The 26,102-nt window shown below is 32.6% G+C and overlaps 1 protein-coding gene across 2 annotated transcripts in view; it reads left to right on the top strand.

Moving 5' to 3' along the window:
• The window catches only part of LOC123708488 (neuroligin-4, Y-linked-like), a 53,784-nt gene extending 27,927 nt beyond the window's left edge, over positions 1-25,857 (top strand). Inside the window, exons 2-11 of one of the 2 annotated variants that reach the window (XM_045659224.1) lie at positions 8,739-9,307; positions 9,698-9,915; positions 11,048-11,197; positions 12,608-12,808; positions 13,119-13,608; positions 13,917-14,001; positions 17,352-17,546; positions 23,140-23,291; positions 23,558-23,676; positions 24,968-25,857. In XM_045659224.1, coding sequence (XP_045515180.1) covers positions 8,811-9,307; positions 9,698-9,915; positions 11,048-11,197; positions 12,608-12,808; positions 13,119-13,608; positions 13,917-14,001; positions 17,352-17,546; positions 23,140-23,291; positions 23,558-23,676; positions 24,968-25,848 — 2,988 coding nt within the window. In that variant the 5' untranslated portion in view covers positions 8,739-8,810 and the 3' untranslated portion in view covers positions 25,849-25,857. Of the gene's footprint in view, positions 1-8,738; positions 9,308-9,697; positions 9,916-11,047; positions 11,198-12,607; positions 12,809-13,118; positions 13,609-13,916; positions 14,008-17,351; positions 17,547-23,139; positions 23,292-23,557; positions 23,677-24,967 lie in introns of both variants that reach the window. The other variant, XM_045659223.1, reaches the window with a different exon arrangement.
• The last annotated feature ends 245 nt before the right edge of the window (positions 25,858-26,102 follow it).

Below are 26,102 nucleotides of genomic sequence, written 5' to 3'. Positions count from 1 at the left end.
ATGCACGGGCAACATATTACGTTCTAAGATTAGTTTTCGATTGGTCCAGTTTTGTACAGAGATAGACTTTTATAAATAAAAATGCTTTCGTGACAGATATTCAGAAATTACTACCAAAATGTTCGTGTTATAAAAATATTAATTATTAGTCTATCCAAGTAATTAGTTATAATCAAATCTTACTGTCATTCAAAAAAGTAAATTAATTTTGTTCAACTTGTGATGTTTTATCTATTATTGTATACATGAGACCGTGTTAAAAAAAAAATGTTTAATGCGATGTTGGTGGTGTAACACAATTGTTTTTTACAAAGACTTTTTTTTTAAATTTTCGGGGGTTAACCACTATCGGCCCTATCACCCGACATAATTTGCTTACATATGTATATACACACATATATATATATATATATATACATATATATATCCCGGCAATGAAGGTGTCCGTGGGCCTCACCTTGCCTCGCGTTACATAAAAAGAATGGGTTATAGATGTTACAGAGCAGTGTCGGCCTAGTAGTTTCAGGGTGACTGTCTTCACTGAGGTCGTAGATTCGACCCCCGGCTCCAAGCACCAATGGACTTTCTTTCTACGTGCGCATTTAACATTCGCTCGAACGGTGAAGGAAAACATTGTGACGAAACCTACTTGCGAAAAAGTCGACGGCGTGCGTCAGGCACAGAAGGCTGATCACCTACTTGCCTATTAGATTAACAAATGGTCATGAAACAGATACAGAAATCTGAGGCCCAAACCGAAAAAAAGGAATTGTAATTTGGAATGTTCCTTACCCATTTTGCATCGCTTTTTGTAAATCCCGACAATAAAATATAAAAAAAAAACTGATCTAAAGGCGCTTAATTGACTATGACTTCGTTACATTGTTAAAAAAAATCCTAACTGGCTTTAAAGGAATTAGGCCCGATAATTTTCTACAACATGGCAAAGTGTTTTTATTTTATTCAAATACATTTACAAGGATTTACAAAAATCGCAGCTTTGAACACACGTCTGTCATGATCAAATCAGTAAATCAGATAAAATCTACCACCTAGTACAAGTCAATGAAACATTATTCATACAATTTCGAAATACAATTAGCGAAATTACTGCATTTCCGTTTATAATGAAAATTATTATATTAGTGATTTAATGGACCATTAAATTCTGAGTATAAAATTTAATATTCTATGTACGGCATAATATAAAAGGCTGCATATTTAATTTTATATTTATTATGTATAACTTGTAGTAATAGTTTAATAGACGTATTCAGTCCTAGATAAGACAAAGAAAATAACTTTAAAAAATACTCTTTAAGAAACTTTTGCAATATATTTATATACATGAGTAATACTGGCATGAAAATAAATACAATCACCGGACACAGGATATCACCTAAACAATGACTCATTCGTTGTTTCCATTTCGGTTAGAAACGTCGCGTATTAATTATTGTGACCGAAAAAGTGCAACGCGCTGACGCAGCGCCGCGATCGCGTTACGATGAATCGTTGACCTAATATTTGTTATTGTGTAATAAATAAAGGCGAGGTTTTGTCTTTATAATTTTAATTATTATATTAAATTTATGATGTCATCTCCAAGTGTTTTTGAAATTATAACCCAAAACGAGCAATTTCTAGTGGCTGAACTGAAAAAGGAAAGAGCCCGATGCTCGGACCTGGAAACTATTGTCTATCAACTGAAGGAACGAATAGCTCAGCTCGAGAAAAAAATAGAGCAGCCCTTAACACAAAGGGACGAGGCAGCCGCTGAATCAATTCAGTATGCGACGGACGAAGAAGAACTGGCTAAAGAAACGGAATGGGTGCGACAAAAAACCAGAAAGAAAAGGAAACTAAACACCTCCCCTTCCCCCATGAAAGAAGTTACTTGTAATAAAGTAACCAAAGAAAAGCCTAAAAAAGAACCCCTTCCACCCCCGATTATTGTCGAAAATGTAATTGAATACCAATCATTCTACGATTCCTTACTTAAAAAAGAATTGAATAAAGACTCGTTCACAGTAAAAATGATTAGAAATGGATCGGTGAAGATTAACACTAATAGTGAAGCTACCTACAGAGTGATCACAAAACATCTTAAAGAAGAAGATGCCTCGTGGTTCTCTTACGAAAACAAGCAGAGCAGGCCAATAAGAGTAATGGCAAAAAATCTCCATGCTTCTTGCAAGCCTGAAAGGATAGTTGAAGACCTTACTCGCCAAGGATTTAAAATTTTAGACGCAGCCGTCAAATACAGCTGGAAAACCAAAGAACCGCTTAACATGTTTATTCTGTCTTTCCACCATCAGGAAAACATAAAAAATATCTACGAAATAAAATCCATACTTGGCTGCAAAATTGATGTACAGCCACTGAAATCACCGAAATTGATTCCCCAATGCAAGAGGTGTCAGGCTTATGGGCATACACAGAAATACTGCTCCAAGGAGCCGAGGTGTGTGAAATGCACTGCAAAGCATCTCACAGTCGATTGTAACAAGCCACAAGACGTGAAACCGAAGTGTGTTCACTGTGGTGAGTCACATCCAGCTAATTACAGAGGCTGTGTAGTAGCAAAAGAATTACAGAAAATGAGAAATGTCTTAAAATCAAAATCAATGATAGAAACGGACAAATCGGTAAAACCAGCAAAATTAGTTTCCAAAACTGTTTCCTTTGCCCAGGTAACTAAAGGTCCTAAGACTCCATCCCCAACACAACAAAATGAGATAGCTAGCACAGGCATGGATGAAAAGATTAACACCATACTTTCATTATTGACATCCTTTGATGAAAGACTTAAAAAACTAGAAAGCGGCACCAAAATAGCTGCTCCCAAACGTCTTAAGCAATAATGGCTTTAAAAATAATGGCATGGAATGCTAATGGGCTTTTAAAACACCAAAGAGAACTTCAGATAATTCTTAAACATGAAAACATTGACATCTGCTTGGTATCGGAAACACATTTTACCAGGGAGTCATACATTCAATTTAAAGGATATAATGCCTACCATGCCCTTCACCCAAGTAATAAATCCAGTGGGGGAAGTACAGTTATAATAAAGGATAGCTTAAAACACCATGAGGTCTTTAAATATGAAAAAGAGCATATACAGGCTGTGGCTGTGAGCCTATCAATGAAGCGGTATCCATTAACAATATCATCTATTTACTGCCCACCAAGACATGCACTTAAGTACGACCAGTACAAAACCCTGCTAGAAAGTCTTGGAAATAGATTTGTGTTGGGAGGCGACTTCAATGCAAAACATACCTACTGGGGATCAAGATTAATATCGACCAAAGGAAAAGAACTGTTCAATGCTATGAAAAATTTGAGATGTGATGCAATTTCCACAGGAAGGCCCACATACTGGCCAACAGACAAGAATAAAATACCAGATCTTATAGATTTCTTCATATTTAGAGAAGTATCACCAAATGTTCTCCAAATAGAGGAAGCCTATGATATGAACTCAGATCACTCACCAATCTTACTCACAATTGGCGAAGACCCTATAAAGCGAAAACTGAATCCATCTCTCGTGAACACGCATACGGACTGGGACAGCTTCAAAATTTATCTTGTCAATATGGTAGACCTTAGAGTACCTTTAAAGACTGAGGAACAATTAGATTTAGAAGTCAATAGATTTACAAAGAACATCCAACAAGCTGCTTGGAGTAATACTCCAAAATTTAAGAAAAAGGTATAAAACAACTACTTCCCAGAAGAGATTAAAAATTTGATAAAGACAAAACGAACTCAAAGAAAAAGATGGCATTCCACAAGATGTCCAGAAGACAAAAAATATCTGAATAACCTCACTAAACAACTGAGGAGAGAGATTAAAATACATAAAGATACTTCAATAAAGAGATACCTAAACCAATTAACTTCTGATGGTTCCACCGATTACTCCATCTGGAAAGCGATAAGAAATATCAAAAAACCTACAACACATATTCCTCCCTTACGAGAGTCTAATGGGAATTGGGCTGCAAGTAACATACAAAAAGTTAAGAGGTTCGCTGATCATCTAGAAAATATATTTCAAATCGATGAAGAAGATTTACTTAACTTCGAAGAAATAACGTCAGAAGAGCTGAACATCCGTCTAGTCACACCAAAAGAGGTCTTAAGTGAAATTAAATGTCTAACTAAAAAGAAGGCACCAGGTTTTGATCTAATTACGGGTGAAGTCCTTCAGCATCTCCCCCGTAAAGCCGTAGTTAAATTGACAACCTTAATTAATGCCTCATTTCGACTTCAATATGTTCCCAATATGTGGAAAGTTGCGGAAGTTATAATGATTCCCAAGCCAGGAAAACCTCCACACGAAGTCACGTCTTACAGGCCAATCTCACTGTTACCTGTTATAGCAAAGCTATTTGAGAAAATCTTTCTCAAACGTCTTAACCCTATTATTGTCAAAAAGCAGCTCATACCAGATTACCAATTCGGTTTTAGAGAACAAACATTCTACCATAGAGCAAGTTCATAGAATCACAAATAATATTGAAAAAGCACTAGAAGAACAAAAAGTCTGCTCCACTGTCTTTCTGGATGTAGCTCAAGCATTTGATAAAGTGTGGCATCGAGGACTTGTTCATAAATTAAGGAAATTACTGCCTCGTCAATTTTCAAATATCCTTGAGTCATATTTAACACAAAGAATGTTTAGAGTACGACAAGATGATGATTATTCAGAACTAAAAGAAATAAAAGCTGGGGTGCCGCAAGGGAGTGTATTAGGTCCGGTCCTGTACCTCTTATACACATGCGATATTCCTGATCTAAAAGATAACGTTATCGCGACCTTTGCCGATGATACTGCTATCATGTCTACGGCGACTACTGAAAAGGAAGCGGTAGTAAAATTACAAAAAGCCATAAATATTGTTGGCTTGTGGACCAAAAAATGGCGGATAAAACTAAATCAGTCTAAATCAGTTCACATAAACTTTTCCAACAAAACATCAAATTACCTGCCAGTATATATTGATAACGTCAAAGTGCCGTTCCAAAATTCAGCTAAGTACCTAGGTATGACGCTAGACACCAAACTCCGATGGAAGGTCCATGTTAAAAAGAAACGCGAAGAGTTGGATCTCCGTTACTCTAAATTGTACTGGTTGCTCGGAAGGCATTCCACGTTATCAGTACAAAATAAATTATTGATCTACAAACAAGTCCTGACACCTGTATGGACTTATGGTTGCCAGCTGTGGGGCTGTACCAGTAATAGTAATATCCAAGTAATCCAACGATTCCAAAACAAAGTGCTCAGGGGAATAGTCAATGCTCCCTGGTACATTCGCAATTACGACCTCCATCGGGACCTTAATGTAGAGGACGTCACCACATTAATAAAAAAGGCTGCTGGAGCACACGAACATAGGCTCCACCATCACGTGAATGTCGAGGCTATTCAACTCCTTGATACCACTGACCTAGTGAGAAGATTGAAAAGGATAAAACCATTCGAACTAGTGAATTAGTGTTAGTGTACTTTAATATTAAGTGCTAAACAGTGAATGAAAAAATGAAAACACAAGAACAGAGTGTCTTCCCTTTAATAGAGACTATAAGTAGCGTTATTGGACACTTACTTATTACAATCCTTTTTAGTAAATTAGGTTAGACTTAAATTACTTATTAGTCTTAAATTAGGCTAGATCGTAATGTTCCATGATGTCGTAGTAAAGACACATGTATATTAAAAAAAAAAAACCTAAACAATGACGGAGTAGGAACTCTAATGCAGAAATTTGGTATGAATTGACGTCTAAAGACGGGAAGGCACAGTCAGGTACCGATTATTGACTAGAAAGATGAACATTGACTAGATAGCACGACCTAAATATTAAAATTGGTGATCATAATTTGGTCAATCATTTAATTTCGACTTTGAGTCTATTTTGTAAAGCCTTTTGCTTGGTCGGCCGAACGGTCGACAGTTTAATCAAACTGAAGATCGCACCAACCCTTGCCTGTATGTTTACCCGAATTTCAAGTTCCGTGACATTTCTTGTACTCTTTCCTCAACCGAACCTAAACCGAATACAAAGTCGAATGTCTTTAATGTTGATGGTCTTTGATATTAAAGTACTAGTAAATTACTTTTAATAATGTTCATTAATATGGAATCACTATTTACTATCGTTAATTTATAAATCAAATTTACTTTAGCATAAACCAATTTTCAACCAATTTGACTTTGACGCAGTTAATTTATAAGCCCTATGACATATAATGACAATGACAGCTGACAGGAAGTACAGTGCTCCGACATATCTAAATTCAATAATTCTTCTTCTACTGTCTCAGAGAACAATTTATTAGTCATAAAGACATATTAATATTATAATATATTATATATATATATAAGGTTTAGGCTATAGATATATAAGGCTAAACCTTATATTAGGTCCTTACTTATGAAATTGGCGTTTTGTATGGGTGGAACAAAAAGTCGAATATTTTTAAATATAATATATTTAATTAATCAAAGTATGAACCATTGTTTTCTATGCACTTTTGCTACTCATAGGTAGTTCATTGATCCCTTTACTAAAAAAACCAGTCGGACGGGAATCAATAAAATCTGCGAAGGCGATTTGGACTGCCCCATCAGAAAATTTTATTAAATTATTTCCCTTGCAAGAAGTTGTCCAAATTTCGAAAAAAAATGGTAATCTGTTGGAGCAAGGTCCGGGGAGTACGGAGGATGTCTTAGACATTTCAATTGAAGCTCTTCTAATTTGGTAGCCGTCTGTTGTGCAGTGTGTGGTCTAACGTTGTCGTGAAGTAGCAGTGGCGTGGAGAGATTGACCAGCCTAGGTTGTTTAGCCGCTAGCTTTTCCATCATGGTTTGCAATTGCTGACAATAGACATTAGTTGTAATAGTCTGGTCAGTTTTGAGAAAACTGCAATAAACAATACCGGCACTAGTCCACCAAACGCTTACAAGTTACTTTTTTGGGGTTAATTTTCGCTTAGGGTAGGATTTGGCTGGCTGGCCAGGATCCAACCATTGCGCTGAGCGCTTCCGATTATCGTAAAGAATCCATTTTTCATCACAGGTAATGATTCGGTTTAAAATACCTTCATTGTTGTGCCGGTTCAGTAACGTAACGCAGCAGTCGACGCGCGTTTGCCAGTTTGCTTCAGTCAATTCGTGAGGTTTTTTCCCACCTTTCAAGCTTTTTAATCTTCCCAATTTGCTTCAAGTGAATTAAAACAGTTTTATCACTATTATCACACCGCCATACACATTATTCACCCTTCGAGTCGTTTCCGCAGCACTAGTGCCACGGCGGAACTCGTACTCGTAAATAATGCGATACTTTAAGTTTTCAATTTTGTAAAATGAGTGACGCAAACAGAAAAAAACAGAAGAAAAAACAAATGAATGACGGTCATCGAAGCACAAATACATGAGTAAATAGCTGTACTGTAAATTTGAATTTGAAATTCCTAACCAAAGAGGAGGTATTTGAGGTCAAAGTGGCCAGTACGACAAAACGCCAATTTTATATGTAAGGACCTAATATGTCGATCGCTTATATACAGATATAAAGCCTAAACAATTATAATAAATTAATAAGAAATATTAATATGTGTCCCGTGACCAATTCGGGGGTTTATATATTTCGAAGCATATTTTTTTTATAGTTTATTAAAGATCAAAGTAAAATATTTACTGGAACGTAAAAAATAAGTATAAAAGTATAAAAAAGATATTATAACAATGGAAAGAATTTTACGGCAACATTCTAGTGTTGGAATTGTCTCAAAGAAAATTTTCAACAAATTGACTTCTTTCCATTTAGATTTTCTTGCAAAGTGATATAATAAGAAAACTGGAAGAGTGATTGTCTAACTTATTCTTGTATTCCTCAAAATATTTGCTCGATTCCGAAATGGTACTTTATTAAAAATGGTAAAATACTCTATTTGAACTGGGATCGTTTTGTTACAAACCTTTCGTTTAATTGGATAATAAAAGAGTTTGATGTAGTGAATAAACAGGAAAATAAGCATATGGATCATTATCATATGCTTAGAGGCGAGAAACTACGTTACCGATTTATAAGTACGGTATTTCCCTTAGTCAATCTGCCTTAATGGAGAAACTATCCTCAGTTATTACAATTTATGTTGCAAATATATAACGTATATCTCTTATATTATGTTACATAACAAGTACACATTATAACCCTATCTAACAATTCTCGGACCTGAAGTGGGATCACGTTACACAGTTGAAGATCCTGTAACATTTGATCCAACATCTCTACTAAGAATTACTGAAGGATTTGCGTAATGAGATACCTTTCGTTTTGTTTTAAACTATCATTTGTTTTACATTATTATTCAAGGTTAACTAAGTAAAATTTTAGTTAGTTTTATGCGGTTTATACGTGTTTTATAATTTTATATCATTTTTCGAGTTTAACATCATTACAGTAATTTTTTTTACAAATATAGTTAAATATTACTCAATCTGAAATTGTACCATTCATACATGAAATTCTATTATACTTTCAACGACTATTATTTCAACGAACAATATATTTAAAGAAACCAAAAATTTTAACCTCATTATTTTCATTTAATGAAACGAATACTTGATCCAAAAATATAATAGCTTTTCATACAATTTTGTTCACAATTTATTCAATAGCCCGAACAAAATCTTTTAAAATATTCATTTGTTTCAGATGACGGCGAAAGCTGAATCAATAGGGATTCTAGTGGCAAATCAAATACAAAAAATGAAAATATGACAAAATATGTTCCCGCCAAGACCGTTTCATAGGGCGCGGACTAAATTTAGTGAAATGTGTAGTGATAAAAAACATACTAAGACAAAAACAGAACTTTCCAATGCCTATTACCTCATTATCATATTTCTAATACAATCAGTTAACTCAAACACAACAAATATGAACGGTCAAGGTGAACAAAACGACGCACCGAGTGACTATGATCAAACAATGTATAAAGTCAATTTTGATAATCCATATTACAATAGTGAAGACTTCCTAGATAAATTTTATGGACACGAAAATTCGTATAGCAACTATGGTGATTATAAACGGTATTACTTGAATCCATCAAACCCGATCCCTAAAGCGAAGGTTAAGTTTAAAATTAGCAGTAGAATAGTTCAGACTAAATACGGAAAGTTACAGGGCATAGTGCTTGCAATGGATGAACATAGATATTTGAGTCCAGTTGAAGTTTTCTTAGGTGTTCCGTACGCTACTCCGCCTGTGGGTTCAAATCGGTAAGTCTAATTAAAAATATTAACTAAAGCTAGATAAACTGTTAGCAAGCTATACTTCAGTTACGAACATGTAACTGTAGTGCAATTTTTCATACAATATTAAGTTATAATGTGTAGCGTAGAAGTTTACTTACTTAGTCATAAAAATCAATCAAATATTACCTTTTAAACTAAAATACTAGTTTATCTCTAATCATCACAGCGTAAATGCAATTTGACAGAAAAAGACGAAAGTAGACTTATTTTATTGAACTCCTAAATCGCTAACACGGAAGTATCATATCACACCAACTTACCTCTTAAAACTTAGATATTTATCGAAGGCTTAACGATTGAAGAAGTTCCGAGTTAAGCCTTCTTAATAATTAACAATCCATTAATGTTTACCAGGTTTAGTCCAACAAGAACGCCGTCTCCCTGGGAGGGTGTCCGTGTCTCTGACAGGCCTGGGGCGGCTTGCCCACAGAAGTTGCCCGACTTCGAAGATGAAAGAATTCTCTTAGAGAAGATGCCAAAGGGAAGACTAGAATATATAAAAAGACTGATGCCGTATCTTAAGAACCAAAGTGAAGATTGTCTGTATTTAAATATATTTGCCCCATTACAAAGTAAGTACTCAACCCACGTTGAACTCATATTTTGAAAATATTATAAATTCTATTACTTATATATGTAGGAATTGTGTATGCTTGGAAACAGGCAAGCTCAATTTGAGTTAAAGGTGAGATTTTGTACCGGTACTTACCGCGAGCTATGACTCCCCTTATTTCAAATCCAATTCACTTTTATGTACTGGAATCAAGCTTAACGTTGAACCTCGCTTCTGAATCTTACCCTAAGCGGATAGTCAGGGTGGAGATGTTTTTAACACTATGTCGAGATTAAAAATAAAACTTCCCCTTTCAAACGCTATTGATAAAATTGAAATCCTTTACGTTCCTTTGGTTTAAAAGGGCTCAGTCTACAGACATAAAGAACTCAAAACTCAAATTGTCACCGCAATTTAATTAATTTTACATATATTATGTACATTAATAAATCTGTTAAACCTTTTAAAGTAGCCTTTAGAACCTTTTAATTATAAAATATGATTGAGTAAAACATTCCGTTACTAATTACTACCAATGAAAATGTATGCAAACATGTTGAAAGTAGTTTTTTTCGTACGTTTAGATTAATGAAACTTTACAGTATTTTTAATATGATCTAATAATTTTAAATTAAAGTGCCCTAACTTGTTTTATTTTTAATTAGAATTTGTAAACTTTGTTCGTGTATTTAATAAACGGAAAACACGTAAAATATCGTTTCTATTATGTAAGTTCAACAAATAAAAAATCGCGTAATTATTTTTAAATACATTTTAAAGAATAACGTTGTTTGGCTTTAGCTTATGTTGATTTTTTTAAAATCCTCATAGTACTAAATTAAAATCTACATTAAGTTAACCAGTTTTCGAATGGTTTCATAATTAAAAGTAAAATAGATTATGTGATTTTTAAAATATAATGATAAATATTAGCTGTATTATATTTTTATTTAGTATATGAAATGTAGCAAACATATATGAGTGTAACACAGTTTTATGTATTCATCATCGACTGTTCTATATACTTTCAGTATTTTGTATCTGACACACAAAGTTGATTATTGCGTCACAATACTGGTTACTGCTTGCTTGACTTAAACCACACGAAATACTATATAATATTTATTAAGCAATTTTGTTTATTGTTTTAGTGGACGAAACAAAATTAGCACTGCCAGTTCTAGTGTATATACATGGAGAGAGTTATTCTTGGAGCTCAAGTAACCCATATGATGGCGCAGTCCTGGCCAGTTACACCGATCTAGTTGTTGTTACACTTAACTATAGACTCGGAGTTCTTGGTAAGTTGGCCATTGTTAGCTTTTATTTAACAATTAACTCACTCACATGTTAAATATGGCTTTGATTGATAAATTAATGAATCCCATCCCAACGACAAATAATTTTATAGCCTATATTGTTTCCTTTATTAGCCACGCTTTTGATGATGAATTAATTTGACAGTTTTATTCAGTAAAAAAATACTAAATTACCTTTATTTATTAGCTTGTGGTGCATTATTACTTCATTATATATGAATGAAGTGGTGGCTACTGTAAGTGCTACGTAAATAAATGAACATCGACGCTGATGCTCGAACAAAATTGGATCAAATTACCTTATAATTTTATTTAGGCAACCTGGTATAAAATTGTGCAGAACAGAAGAGGGAAGAAGCCGCAGTCATCTCCAAAACAAATCAATGGCACTTCAACCTTTTTAAGTCTGGGCCTCAGATTTCTGTATCTGTTTTATGATTATTTGTAAATGCAATAGGCAAGTAGGTGATTAGCCTTCAGTGCCTAACATACGCCGTCGACTTTTTGGGTCTAAGGCAAGACGGTTACCTCACAATGTTTTCCTTCACCGTTCGAGGTAATATTAAATGCAGACATAAAATAAAATCCATTGGTGCACAGCCAGGGATCGAACCTACTACCTCTGGGATGAGAGTCGCACGCTGAAGCCACTAGGCTAACACTGCTCTTACAGCCGTCTCTATATCATGTGAAAATATATAAATGTGTGGATTAATACATCTACATAATAACTTTATATAGAATACCTACCTACTTATATATAAAGTCGGTCAAATCAACAATACCGTAAAATCATCATTGATTTTGTCACCGATGATAAACAATTTCACCCAATAAAATAGCTTACAATATCCAGATCATGAAACGAATAGCCGGAAGGAAAAAAAACAGAACTGACAAGCGCGTTAACTATCACAAGATTGTCCGAACTATTTACCATTACTTACGTCCTTTCAGTAAGATTTATCTTCGTCTAAGTAAGGTTTCATTATAATACACGATTTGCGGGATCAGTTAAGTTGGCAGGATTCCCAATACCCCAGAAAGTATTACGTTAGGTATCGATCGATCGAAGCGTATAGCTAGGCGACTCCTCAGTGATTTTCGTTAAATATGAGAGAACTGCCAATGCGTTTAACACCGAATTTAAATATTATTAATGCATTATACATAAAATATATATTAGTAAAGCCTATATGCTTTCTATATGAGTCCATGTTATGAGACAATATAGTTAGAATATTAATTAACACGATAAAAAGTAGGAAGTGTGTTAGCCGAGGCGTGGGTGAATTACATTGTTTGTTAAGCCAATGAAAATAAAATCTCATTTGAGAATTTCACTAAAGGAGAATGTGAAACTACCTTTTGTAATGCAAGAACACGTTACAGGTTTCCTAAATGCGAATCCAGCTCCGCACCTGAAGGCGCGGGTCGCCAACTACGGCCTAATGGACCAAATAGCAGCGTTGCACTGGGTCCAACAAAACATCGCATTGTTCGGCGGTGACCCGACCAACATTACACTAATGGGCCACGGGTCAGGCGCAGCTTGTATTAACTTTCTGATGATTTCACCAACTGTCATGCCAGGTATGTCGTTTTATTCGAATCAGTGTTGCTTTTGGTATGTAAAAACAGTCTCATTGCAACCTGAAAGTATTTTTTAGTAGACAAATAAACCTTGAACATCTGAAAGTAGCAATGAAATGTTTGTAAATTATTTTTTTCATCTAACAAATATTTTTTCAAAGATTTCATTTTAATTAACAGTTAATAAATACTCATGAATAATATCAATCTATTATAGCGCCAAATGAGTTGTCACGAGCAATAAACATATAAACATAAAGTTCTATAGCTACAAATAGTCTGATGAATGTAGCATTTTTTTCACCGACAGGTTTATTTCACCGTGCAATACTTCTCTCTGGTTCGGCACTAAGCTCTTGGGCAATCGTAGATGATCCAGTCTACTATTCCCTAAAACTAGCTAAATACATGAATTGCTCCATACCAGAAGATCTTGCAAGAGACCATGAAATCATTGTAGATTGCTTACGAGAAGCGCCAATAGAAGAACTCTTATCAATAGACATATCAGCACCAAATTTCCTCACGGCGTTCGGACCATCGGTAGATGGCGTTGTGATAAAAACAGATTTTTCGAAAGATTTTCTAACTGTGCATGGATCAGGTGATTTTCCTAGTTTTGGCCCGCTCAATAACATGTTACCTAACGTGCATAGTAAGAGAAGTGATAGTGGAAGAAGGCTCTTTCAAAATAAATATGATTTGATGTTTGGAGTGGTCACTTGTGAGGCGTTATGGAAGTTTTCAGCGAATAATATTCAGAACGGTATTGAACCGGAAAAAAGGGATCGAATGTTGAGGTAAATATTTAATTTTATTACGGTTTTTCTACAGTATTCTCCGTATTTTTTACCAATTTTAGATTCTTGAGACATTTCGGATAATATAAGATTTTCCTCCTTGGATCACGTCCAAGATATCACTCCATAATTTTATTAAAATCAAAAGTGCAGTTTACCTACTTTCGTATGCACTATAAATCTAGTGTCAATTTCTAGAAAATTATTTAAATAATGAATTGCTTTGAAGCTGGTCCCAAGTTAGCTTGTATAGGAGATAAATAGGAAAATAGTACTATGAATAAAATCATTTACTCATTTCTTTACAGGACATACGTGAGAAACTCCTACACATATCATTTGAGCGAGATCTTCTATACCATAGTCAACGAGTATACGGACTGGGAACGAACGGTAGAGGTTTGTTTATTTGTAGACGCAAAGTGTATAGTACATTAGGAATACGTAATCACTTTGCAATCGATTTGGTACTGATTGGTTAGAACTCACGAAGACCTCAAATAGAAACAATAATCAATTACCTGTCTGGGACTATTTAAACTCAATCAACGGATGCACATAGGCTACGTTATTTTATTTGTTAAAGTACTCTCTCCGATCTTATTCATAAACGATGAGGCCTGAAAAGAGGTTTTCATGTTTATTTACTTTTAAAATGACGCGAGAGTGATAAACATACAATACCCATTAGCGCCTTATTTAATTTCTAGTTCTTTTAATATACAGTTAAGTGATAAAACTGATTTCATACATATTCAAACAAAGAATATGAGTATTTTGCAGGTAATTTTACATTCAAAAAAACGAATTGTCAAGATGCATGTTATGCATGCAAGTTAGAGAGAGGGTTTGAGATTTGTAAATCTCAAGAAATATATTATTTACATCTGTTCATACGCCATAGCTTAAAAGATTTATGTGCAATTCATTGCTCCGTACAAAACATGTTTTAATTACAACAGTGAATGTTATCGTTATTGAAAATTCAGCAAGCGGAAAAGTGTTTTAAATTTTCTTCATTATAAAATGACAGATTTAAGCAAACCTTAATTACAATCTGAATTAAAATTCAAAGCCGTGAAACGCCATCAATATCTATGAAGCTGTTATGAAGAGTCCGGAGACGAATTATAAGAGATGAATGAATATTATCCCGTAACATAGTCTTGTCTTGATAAATTTTCAAGCATTTCTGTATTTCCCTCGGTAATATTTTAAATTACCTCATTAAGAGAGTTTACAGTTGTTTACAAGAAAATTGAGACTTTCGGTTAATTAAGAGTAATTAGTCAGTGATCTCGAGCTGTTAGCCATAATATTATTACAAGAAATTAATAATTTCCGCGTAGAAATGCGGTAAAAACTTCGCTATTTCTTCGTAACTGAACCTTAATTTTGCGTAAAATATAGGTCAAACTTATTTCATGTCGAACTTAACAAATATACTTAAAAGCTCGCTTGTATTGAACTTTCAAATATTTCAGTTTTTAGTTTCGGTAGCTTGTTGTATATAGAATTTAATGAAATGGGGATTGTTGGGTTTTTAAATTCTAAATAATCAATATAGTACATAAAGTACTTGCTTGAAATGATATTTCCTTAAGTGTATCCAAATTACCTATATGTCGAAATAATTTTAAAATTTAGAAAACTAGAATAACTTAATGTATATCTCTACATACGATACTTCTCGTATCATATTCAAGTTGATATCCTGTTTTAACATGAAGTAGACGACTAACATTATCTCATATTACAGTATGAACTAAATCCATTATGGTATTGATTTAAGTTGCCATATATTTTGTGAAACTTAATACAATAACATAAGGTGAGCATCGTTTACGAAGTACTGATTCTTTTAATTGCGACTGGTTTAACAGAATAATGGTTTCTGACTGTAATTGCATCAACCACAATCAAACAAAAATGTTTCTTCATTTGTTTTATTTTGAGTAAGCTTAATTAGTGAAGAATATTTATAATTTTTATAAGAATACGACGAACATCACCTTACATAGTAGCTAGCGATGGTAGAAAAATATTAACAATTTACGTAGCACAGATGACACATTCGTTCCCATCTATCGCCGTTCATACGGCTACCATTAATATCCGAGCCTTAATACCTGCTGAAGCCCAGACCAATTTTCTCCCACATTCGCCGTAAAAAAATAAACGGGATTTTTCTTGATCAAATATAATCTGTGGCAATATCAGAATGTTTACAAGATTCGTTTATTTCAGTAAATAGATGTTAGGGTTAGACCTTTTCCCATGGAATTGAAAAAATATACTTATATTAGATATAAGTTAAAAAAATGAATCCAGCGAGTTTTATCTCATACCTTTTTAGGCACAAATTTAACGAATAAAACAAATTAATATATTTCTTAAATTAATTAATGTATATTTTATGGTCGAATCGGTCATTTTATGAAATTAGCATTGAATGATTAACATTTACTTCTATGATATAATCAGATAAAGGCAACTTTTAAAATGGGTAAACGTTGCTAATTAAATCGCAAAATAGATATTTGCTTTATATCGCGCTAAATTTAAGTTTATTTAGCTTATTTTAATCTTACGAATTACCAGTACCAGGGATTAAGCTCACATCAACCATAGATGTTGATGTGAACTTGACAAACTGAATTAAACAAAAGACTTAATGTTATGAAAGACCTGGCATTTTAAAATGGTAATATTTTTATATTTCAAATATGAGGCATTTCATGTGACATATTCACATCAAACTGTTACATGACCTTATCCATGAACAGTATGTCAGTCTAATTACACCATTTTAATTGAAGTACTCTTTCAAAACGTATTAAAATAAATTTTAAGAAGATATTCAAAAATCATAGAAATAGAAATAATAAATCCATACGAACTGACATACATTGTACATTCGAGTACACTTTTTATCGATATGTAGGTGCGAAACGATTTGTTTTGTTTGAACGTTTTGTTTCACAGTATGTTTGCAACGGTTTAAATGTAATTTACATATTTAAACTTATTCATATTTCTACTACATATTCTTTGAAATTTCTATTTTGTCTTACTGGCTGATACTGTTTATTTTTACTAGTAAAACAAAATTTTAAATTGCTTCACGACTTTGTAAATTTATACACTACAAACAACAACAAAACAAATATCTTTATAATATTACACTATTTGAATGAATTCCGAGTCATCGCTCTTTCAAACTTATTTGTTTGTATATAAATTAGCTGTTAAAGCATCATAAATGAACGTACTACTTCAGTATTAGCTCCAAAATATTACAGCCACTTTCCAACGACCAGATGAAATTCTGCCTAATTTTCATTCACATTCAGTTAAGCCATAAAAAATAAACACGCTTTTTCTTGAACAAATATTGTTTGAGAATATCAAAGTGCTTACGGGATTTCTCTATTTTGCAAATATGACATGTTTTAGTTATTTTTTCTCTGTTTTATTGTTTACGACGTGATCCTTATGTTTATTGAGAATGTAGGAAACTAAATTATTGTAATTTTTTATTATTCAATAAATCGAAATATTATAAGTGGAATATCTATCTCCACGCAAGTGGTATGCGTTTAAAAATATAGGTTTACCTTTATCTATTACTATGCAAAAGTTGATATGATTCAATGCAGTTTTACTTGCTGAATAAGAAATGTGCCAATTTAATATTATTTATTAAATTGTGATAAATGGAAAAATTCACGTATTTTTTACAGAATCCAATAAACACTCGCGATGCCACCGTATCAGCGTTATCTGATGCACAGTATGTGGCACCACTTGTACAGAGCGGAGACCTGCTCAGCGGAGGTCCCAAGCCTTCACCAAGCGATGAAGATGGTCCTCGAAGACCTACGAAAACATACTTCTACGTGTTCGACTATCAGACGAAGGATGGTTACTATCCCCAGGTGAGAATTGTTATGAAAATGTAATCCAATTTTAATAGAAACAAAAACAATGCCACCGCGGCTTTAAATGATAAAAAACAACATCAAACAAGTACAGCAGAAATATCTTCTCGTTTACCAAGAAAATAATCTAAAATAATTTCTCTGTAATCACAAAAATGATGGTGTATCGCTCAATTTCAGGCTAGAAAAAAATATTTTATAAGCTTACAGGCTGTAAAAATAAATTAATTCTTAAGAGGCTAATGAAAATTCAACCAGCTCTGAAACAACTGATATTAAACTCTTATTTTGCAATTTGCTTTTACGGTTCATTACGTTTTGATATTACAGTAGTTCATTCTTTAATTCTGTCCTAATTAAATAAATATTACATGAATTTTTGATAAATAAACCTTTTTTATTTAATGCTGCTGCTTTTTGTTGTTTTTACACGTAACTTCTAGTGAAAGTAACAAATATATATATTTTTTATTTGTTTACAATAAATATTGTTGTTACCTCAAAATTTTTAATAAGACAATTTTTTTAAAGTGTAAATATGATTTTGGTTTCTTTTTACAAACAATATCCTCTTATGTAAATTAATTCATGAACTTAACTTTATTTATGTATACTTTGTTACCATAATATACATAATTATACAAACAAAAGAACAAAAAGTAAGTAGGTTACATAAGTTATTAGGCAACAGGAGGCCTTATCGCTAACAAGCGATTTCTTCCAGGCAACCCTAATATGGGACAATAAAAAAGGAACACCTACAGAGGGTAAAGTACAAGAAGTGCATAATTATTTAACAAAAAAAATCAAAATAACATGCAACTACAACTAAAATAAAATAAAATCCAAAGAAAACATATAAATAGTAATATCTATAAAAAGACATGTAAAAGCTTCGCCAAAGATTAATTGACTCACTATTAATATATATAAGTAGTAGTTAATTACGAGCCAGAAGAAAAATGATCAAAAAGAAGATTTTTAAATAAATTTAGAGACTGAGCTCGTCTGATATAAATTGGTAAGGAATTCCAAACTTTGCACAGTGAAGGAGGAGTGATATAAATCAATTTTATGAATAGGAGTTTCAAGAATTAGATTATCTAAGCAACGCAAATCAGAACATTAAATGTTGCTTTGAGTAACTAGGAATTTTAGGATTAAAAAGAACATTATAGAGAAGTTGTAAAATGTGCATCTTTAAGCTTTCTTCGAAACTCCGAAATATGATCAAATTTACGAAGTCCAAATATGAATCTGATGCAAACATTCACATACGTTGCTATGTTGAAGAAAAGAAAAATATTTTATTAATATTATATTGCAAGGTTAAGCCGTCCATGAAAGTTTATTTTATTAAGAGTCAATTGTTTTTATTTCATCTGTATTTTTACTTGCTGGTAAATAATCCAATTCCTATGTATCAAAATAAGATGACAAATATATCTTATTACAAATTACGATGTTTGTTCTTCAAATAATTAAGATGTCCATATCAATTCGAATACATTTATTCATATACGATTTATGTACGTCAATATTTTTTAAATCAAATTACTCTAAATTTACATTTAGTGTCAGCTTCTTAGGGTATAGAAAAAACAAGCACAAATGATGCAAGACGCTTTTCGTCACTCGTTTAATCGCCGTTTTATTTTACTAGAGGGGCTTCAATCATGACATGCTCCACATGTCATGGAGTGAAATAATACGTTTACAAACACATTTATAAATTGATTAAAGTTATATACTCATTGCCTTGAACATACAAAATTGCGTAATTGGTTGTAAAGTTGGACAAAACTTGCATTTCGTTGTACAGTGGTTGTTGAAACTAATTTAAAAGCGGTAACGGCGTTCGGATTAATTTTAATGTCTGGCTTTGCTTTGCATTTTGATTGTCTCATTTTGAAATTAAACGAAATAGTTAACACGTGTTTTCGTGTTTAATAGAATTTAAATGTGGTGTAATTTCATGATTATTTTATTATAGGTAAATTAGACAATTTTCATTCATAATTCATTCAATCAAATCAAAATTTTGCCTTTGGTTTAATTTATTTTGAGTTTTATATCTCTTTTTATACATGTCTGTTTATTTTATTTTGTAGTGTGAGACCAATTTAATCATTATTATTATATTACATTTTTATACTATTGAAGTTATACTTCTTATAGAGTAAATTTTTACGATGCGCGCGCACCGTATTAAAAAAACCGACATCCTGAAGTTAGCTATAGTAGACATTTTTTTTTGCAGTTATACTTCTTTTGGCGCGTTATGGAAAAATGATTAGAGTAATTTCTTCTACGTTCCCCGATGCAAAATAGTTCGTCTAGTGAGAAATTTACTCTGTGAGATATTTTCTAACTTAATTATTTTTGTATATCTATATAAAATATAAAGCTGTTCTACTATCACATGTCGCGTTACTTATGTTTTATATTTTAATAATGAACCAATAAACTATTTTAGCTTTTTAAATTTATACACATGCTGTTTTAAATTCTAAGAAGTTATCAGCAAAACAGTTCGTCTAATTTGTCTTGACCTCTAACTCATGTAATGTGAATATGATGAGCCTTCTGTGTCTAATATCCGGTGTCAATGTACGGTCTTAGACTGGTTTCAAGTCTTGATTTGGAACAAAAAAATCCATAGCTTCACACCGGCAGTAAAACGCACGAGCAAGATTGAGAACCTTTACCAACCAAAATACTAACTGAAGTACTATTATTTAATTTAATTAATGAAAACTCAGTAAACAGATACAAAAATCTGGGCATCAGACCTCTCTCAAATCTAACTAAAAACGACGATACAATATGCATTATATATATATATTATGTCATGATAGGTATAAGGAAAAACTCAACTCCTACTTGATAGTATAGGTAATTTTAAATAAGACCTTGTTATTAATAATAGTATTTCTAATTAAAGCGACATGGAAATCTTTTTAACCAGTCATTTTAAAAACACCTCGCAATGTATGTCTGCTTTGGTTTACCATGGAAAAATAATGAGTATTTATCTTTAATATAATATAAAGTTAAAACACTAGTAAAATGTTACTACAAAATGACACCTTAATTACTTTGAGTTTAGTAAAACTTGAAACCCGACTAATTAATAGCAAAATATTTAAATTTTCTTATAATCAAAGGTACAAAGTGAAAATGACTGGTAAAATCTTGTAAATTTATAGAGCTAATTTATGAAAACTCTTGGATAGAATCTTTGATGCTTGTTCCAATTTACACGAAGTGCTGTTACTTGCATAAACATACATTACAGAAAATTATTTGTAACATTATCAATACTTATGGTAACTAAAGCTTTACTGTCAAGGTAAAGCGTACATAAGTCTTTCAACCTCGTTGACGTCATTCGTCAGAAATTCTATTATGAATCAAGTACAAAAAAGAAAAAAACATACATTTAAACAAACATTGTTTTCGTATTGAATCGGGTTAAATGGTAATAATAGAATAATGTTACCAACCACTACATTAGTAATTTTCATCAATTAAATGCTTATAATAAGTTTAAAACAAGTATTATATTCTCTATTGTTTTGGCCTAGTGGCAACAGCGTGCGACTCTCATCCCTGAGGTCGTAGGTTCGATCCCCAGCTGTGCACCAATGGACTTTCTTTCCATGTGCGCATTTAACATTCGCTCGAACGGTGAAGGAAAACATCGTGAGGAAACCAGCTTGCCTTAGATCCAAAAAGTCGCGTGCCTCAGACACAGAAGGCTGATCACCTACTTGCCTATTAGATTAACAAGATCATAAAACAGAAATATGAGGCCAAGACGTAAAAAGGTTGTAGCGCCATTGATTTATTTTATTTATTGTATTCCCTAACATTACTTATGTAGATTTATTAAACTTGCCTATTATTGTCTGAAAACATAATTCTTAGTACTGGTGATGCCAGAGCTGATTGCATCGCTCAACGATTAAGTAGCGCAATGCAGCGAGGAAATGTAGCCAGCATTAAAGGTACACTGCCCCAGGGACCAAACTTTATAAATTTATTTTAGTTTTGTATTTATTAATATTACGTTATTATTATTATTATGTAGGTAAAGTTACTATTTATAAAAATGAAAACAGAATATTATTTTACGATTATCACGTCATTTCAATTGTTACGAGGTTTCGCTATGTGTCTGCGTCTATTTTTATGCATGATGACCGCACATAACGGCAGCAAGATACAATGTTTTGTAACTCAATTATGTCGCCATTGTTAGTATGATACGTGTATTAGTTTTGTCTAATTTAGGAATACTGACCGTGGTCTATGTACTAAACTAGTATTATTCTTATTATTATTCTATTATTCTATTATTCTATTTATATTTTATTAAGACTCCGTTGTATTCCAATATAAGAATTAAACATAATTATGTGAAAAGGATGGCAACTGGCGGCCTTATCCCTTTCAAGCGATCTCTTCCAGACAACCACTGCAAACCAGGCAAAAGGCAAAAATACATATTACACATAGTTATTAAAACTAAACAAAAAAAACAAACTTACTTAAAAAAAGGATACATGAAAAAGGAAAAGTGCACATTTATCATCTTAGTATTCACTTTAGTTTTTTCACATTCAATTTAGTTCACAATTTTTTTTCTAATATTTCACAGAATCTCTCACTCATGTGTGTTCACGTTTACAATATTATCTAAAGCTAGCGTCTCCGCCTCGAGGAAAAGCTAAGAAAATGGGAAATGTATGTAAACATCCCGTCAAAGCGGTTATGGAATGTTTTATATCATAATTTACTGAGTATGATACTGAAAACATATCACTGAAGGCTAAATTGTAATGTAAGAGAGATAATATTGTTAATACCATTTAAATTAGCTTTGTCTATATAGTATGGACTTTTCATAGGAAACTAAATATTTAATTCTTTTGAATCGGATCTCGGAACTTTGATAAGATTGATAAAATTGACTCTAAAGAAATAAGTTAATAATCGCGTTTAAATGGTGCTTTGACTTTGTATGATAAAAAGAAGTAAAGGATTCTTATATAATGTGTTATATTTACTGCTAATGTTCCATATTGAGGCATATAATTTTGATTAATTAATAATTATTTAAAATTAAGTGTAGGTACTGATCTGTATAATTATATGCGTTAAATGTATTTTCATTTCTTGCTTAAAATTATTTAAGACAACCTATAATATCTAATATATTTTCTTAGATTTATGATTTAACTTATTATTAAAATCAGTTTCAATCAAAATTGTAATCCTGAATTGGTAATACAACTGATATAGATTTTAATCACGTAAACAAACTTTTTAAAATACAGTTGATATATGTAATATACTTAGAAAAATAACATTTGTAGAATAAATAGGTTATTTCCTTCTGAATTCCTGCTCTAGCGGTTAGGAAGATATTATGTGATAATAAAATTTTAATTTTCCTTATAGAGTTTTCATCTAATACATAAATTCTAACACTACAAACAACATTGGGACAGCTTTACAACTTTTAGTTGAAAATAATTTATTATAAAATTGTGATATTCATGCATCTATATTGATTTTATTGCAGAGAATGGGTGCAGTACACGGTGAAGAGTTGCCATATATCTTCGGTGCTCCTATAGTTCAGGGATTTGGGCATTTTCCGCAAAATTACACCAAGTCTGAAGTAGCACTATCTGAGTCTATGCTGATGTTTATCGCCAGCTTTGTGAAAAATGGGTAAGTTTGAAGTGAGGATAGTTAATATAATAGATTGATAATTCGGGATATAATTAATGTACAGTAGAGATCCATTTCTGATTAAGACTTACAGGTAGCGCAGGCTATTTACATTTGGTAAATCATATTTTAAATTCCTCATCCATCCCATTTTATGGCATATAAAGACTAGGTAACTACTACCATAACACTTAGCCGCTACAACAAACTACATCCCATATCATATTAAAACTGATAAATTTATTCAATATTCCATAAAATAATAGGAACCCGAACGACAACACTCGGCAAGAGGCATTGTTACCGGCCTCCCGAGAGAGGAACAAGTTCCGGGGGATTAATTGGGAGGAGTACGACTCCACGCATCAGAAGTACTTAGAAATAGGTCAGTATAACAACAAAACAGATTAAAACGTATATTGTTTAACGGCTCTATAGTTTTTAGTTAAGCCCTCGTTTACTTTATTATTTACCGTATTCCACAAATGCCCAGAAAACCGCAACAAGTTCCAAGAAACAGGAATTCAAAGTGACGAGATTAGAACCTGACGATTATAATTTGATTTCTTAGTTAAATGACGTAAAATACATAAACACACTTTAGGAGAAGTACTTAGAAATAGGTCAGTATAACAACAAAACAGATTAAAACGTATATTGTTTAACGGCTCTATAGTTTTTAGTTAAGCCCTCGTTTACTTTATTATTTACCGTATTCCACAAATGCCCAGAAAACCGCAACAAGTTCCAAGAAACAGGAATTCAAAGTGACGAGATTAGAACCTGACGATTATAATTTGATTTCTTAGTTAAATGACGTAAAATACATAAACACACTTTAGGAGAACACGAATCAGAAATTATTTAATGTATTATATGTCTTTGACTGCCCTTACCTTCTTAAATTACTTCCAATTATTCATACTTGTTATACCGTTAACATGAACTATTTATAATTAATCTGCTATTAAAGACTATTTAATTATAAACTTAAAGCTGTCAACTCACTGACCTTTCATTTTGTGAATTTCAATTAAATTGTAAGGGCTCGACTCCAAGAATAAATTAGGAAGCTTGACTCCAAGTATCTAGAAATAGGTCAGCGATTCTAAAAGGCTTTCGGATTGATGCACTCGAATTGAACGTGCTTCCTCATAAATGAAACACCACTTTCTCATCTTTAATGAGTTGAATCTCTAAGAACTTTATAATTATTAGGGCGACGCTTGAATGTCAGTAAAATTTCCAACGAATAAAAAATATTTTTTTTACTATCTGTTATTTATGTATAAAAATAAAAAAATATTACTTTAAGAATACTTTAGAAAAGATTCTCTTTTACTTACGTTACCAATTCCCATCTCCCATAATGCAATTCAGTATAATAAGAAATATGATTCTTTATTTTCCTAATGTTTTTTATTATAGATATTTTATAAATAAAACATTTTACCTTAGTATATGTATTAAGAATGTGTGTATATATTTATGCAATTAAATGTAAATAAACAGTCATATTATTAGATTTATTTATTATTAAAAGAAACAAAAACGTGCTGACAAATCGTACAAGTTATCATTATTCATGTTTTTACTTTTTAATGTCTTTACTAACCTATACAAGGTTAAATAGTTTTTGGAAAGCTTATAATTTTTCAAACTCTTTTTGTTCGCAGGTGTAAAATCACGTCTTAAAAATCACTACAGAGCACATCAGCTATCTGTCTGGCTTCGTCTCATTCCGGAACTCCATCGTGCGGGAATGGAAGATGTCGCGACGCGTCATAATTTGTTTCGAAATCACAACGATCAAGACTTATATGAAGGCATCGTTAGACCAGACCCCCTAGCTCGTACGGATAATGAAATCAAACGCAACACCACATTTCCAGATACAGCTTTGACAACAGCTGACACAATTATCGCGACCTGTGTCACAATGGCACCAAGCAGAGATCTTCAGCCATTTAATAGCAGTGATAACTCACTTGCAAGCTTAGAAGCTGCTGGCTACGCGGCTTACTCTACAGCACTAAGTGTAACCATAGCAATCGGATGCTCCTTGCTAATCCTAAATGTCTTAATCTTTGCTGGAGTGTATTATCAACGAGATAAGTCAAGATCGCGTGGAAAACAGCAGCGGTTTAATGAAAAACATTTCGAAACAATATCCGGGAAACATTCTCATTACCATATCGATCCGACCCTTGCACCAAGCCTGGTTGTGGATGTTGAACGTCAAAGTAGAAAGAAAATGGACCAAAGCTTGTCAAACTTGAATTTTAAGGGCCCTTTAGATGCAAAGTCTCCCAGTCCAACTTTGAGCATAGATAATATGATGTTACCCAGTAAATTAGGGAGTAGAGGAAGTAGTTTTCGTTTGCCAAATGCGTATCATGGTTATGCGACGTTGCCAAAAAATATTGGACCACGCCATTTCGGTAATGGTTCTGGTTCACCGAGAGAAGAAAGAGTATCTCATGCCACCTTGAGACGAGGCAAAAATATACATCCTCAGAACTTACCACAAGCAGCGATCGATGAAATGAGGGTGTGACATTGTAAACATTGTATATAATTAAAGATTTTATTAATCCGTATTATGATTATTAAACGATGAGAGATGAGCACTTGGTTTTATTAAGACATTTAAAAATATTACTTGCACCTTACGTTAATTTTATTGAGATGAACGCAATTTTTCTATTTATTGTTAGTACAACTTCCTAGTCACCTATTTCATTAAAATTAAAAATAAAGTTATATATTTTACGAACAAACATTTCAAAATAAATATATACTTATGTTAGG

The sequence above is a fragment of the Pieris brassicae genome, chromosome 4 (genome assembly GCF_905147105.1).
Source record: "Pieris brassicae chromosome 4, ilPieBrab1.1, whole genome shotgun sequence".
NCBI lineage: Eukaryota > Metazoa > Arthropoda > Insecta > Lepidoptera > Pieridae > Pieris > Pieris brassicae.
The sequence above is the reverse complement of the archived record's forward strand: the minus strand, read 5'-3'. Positions and strand labels throughout refer to the sequence as shown.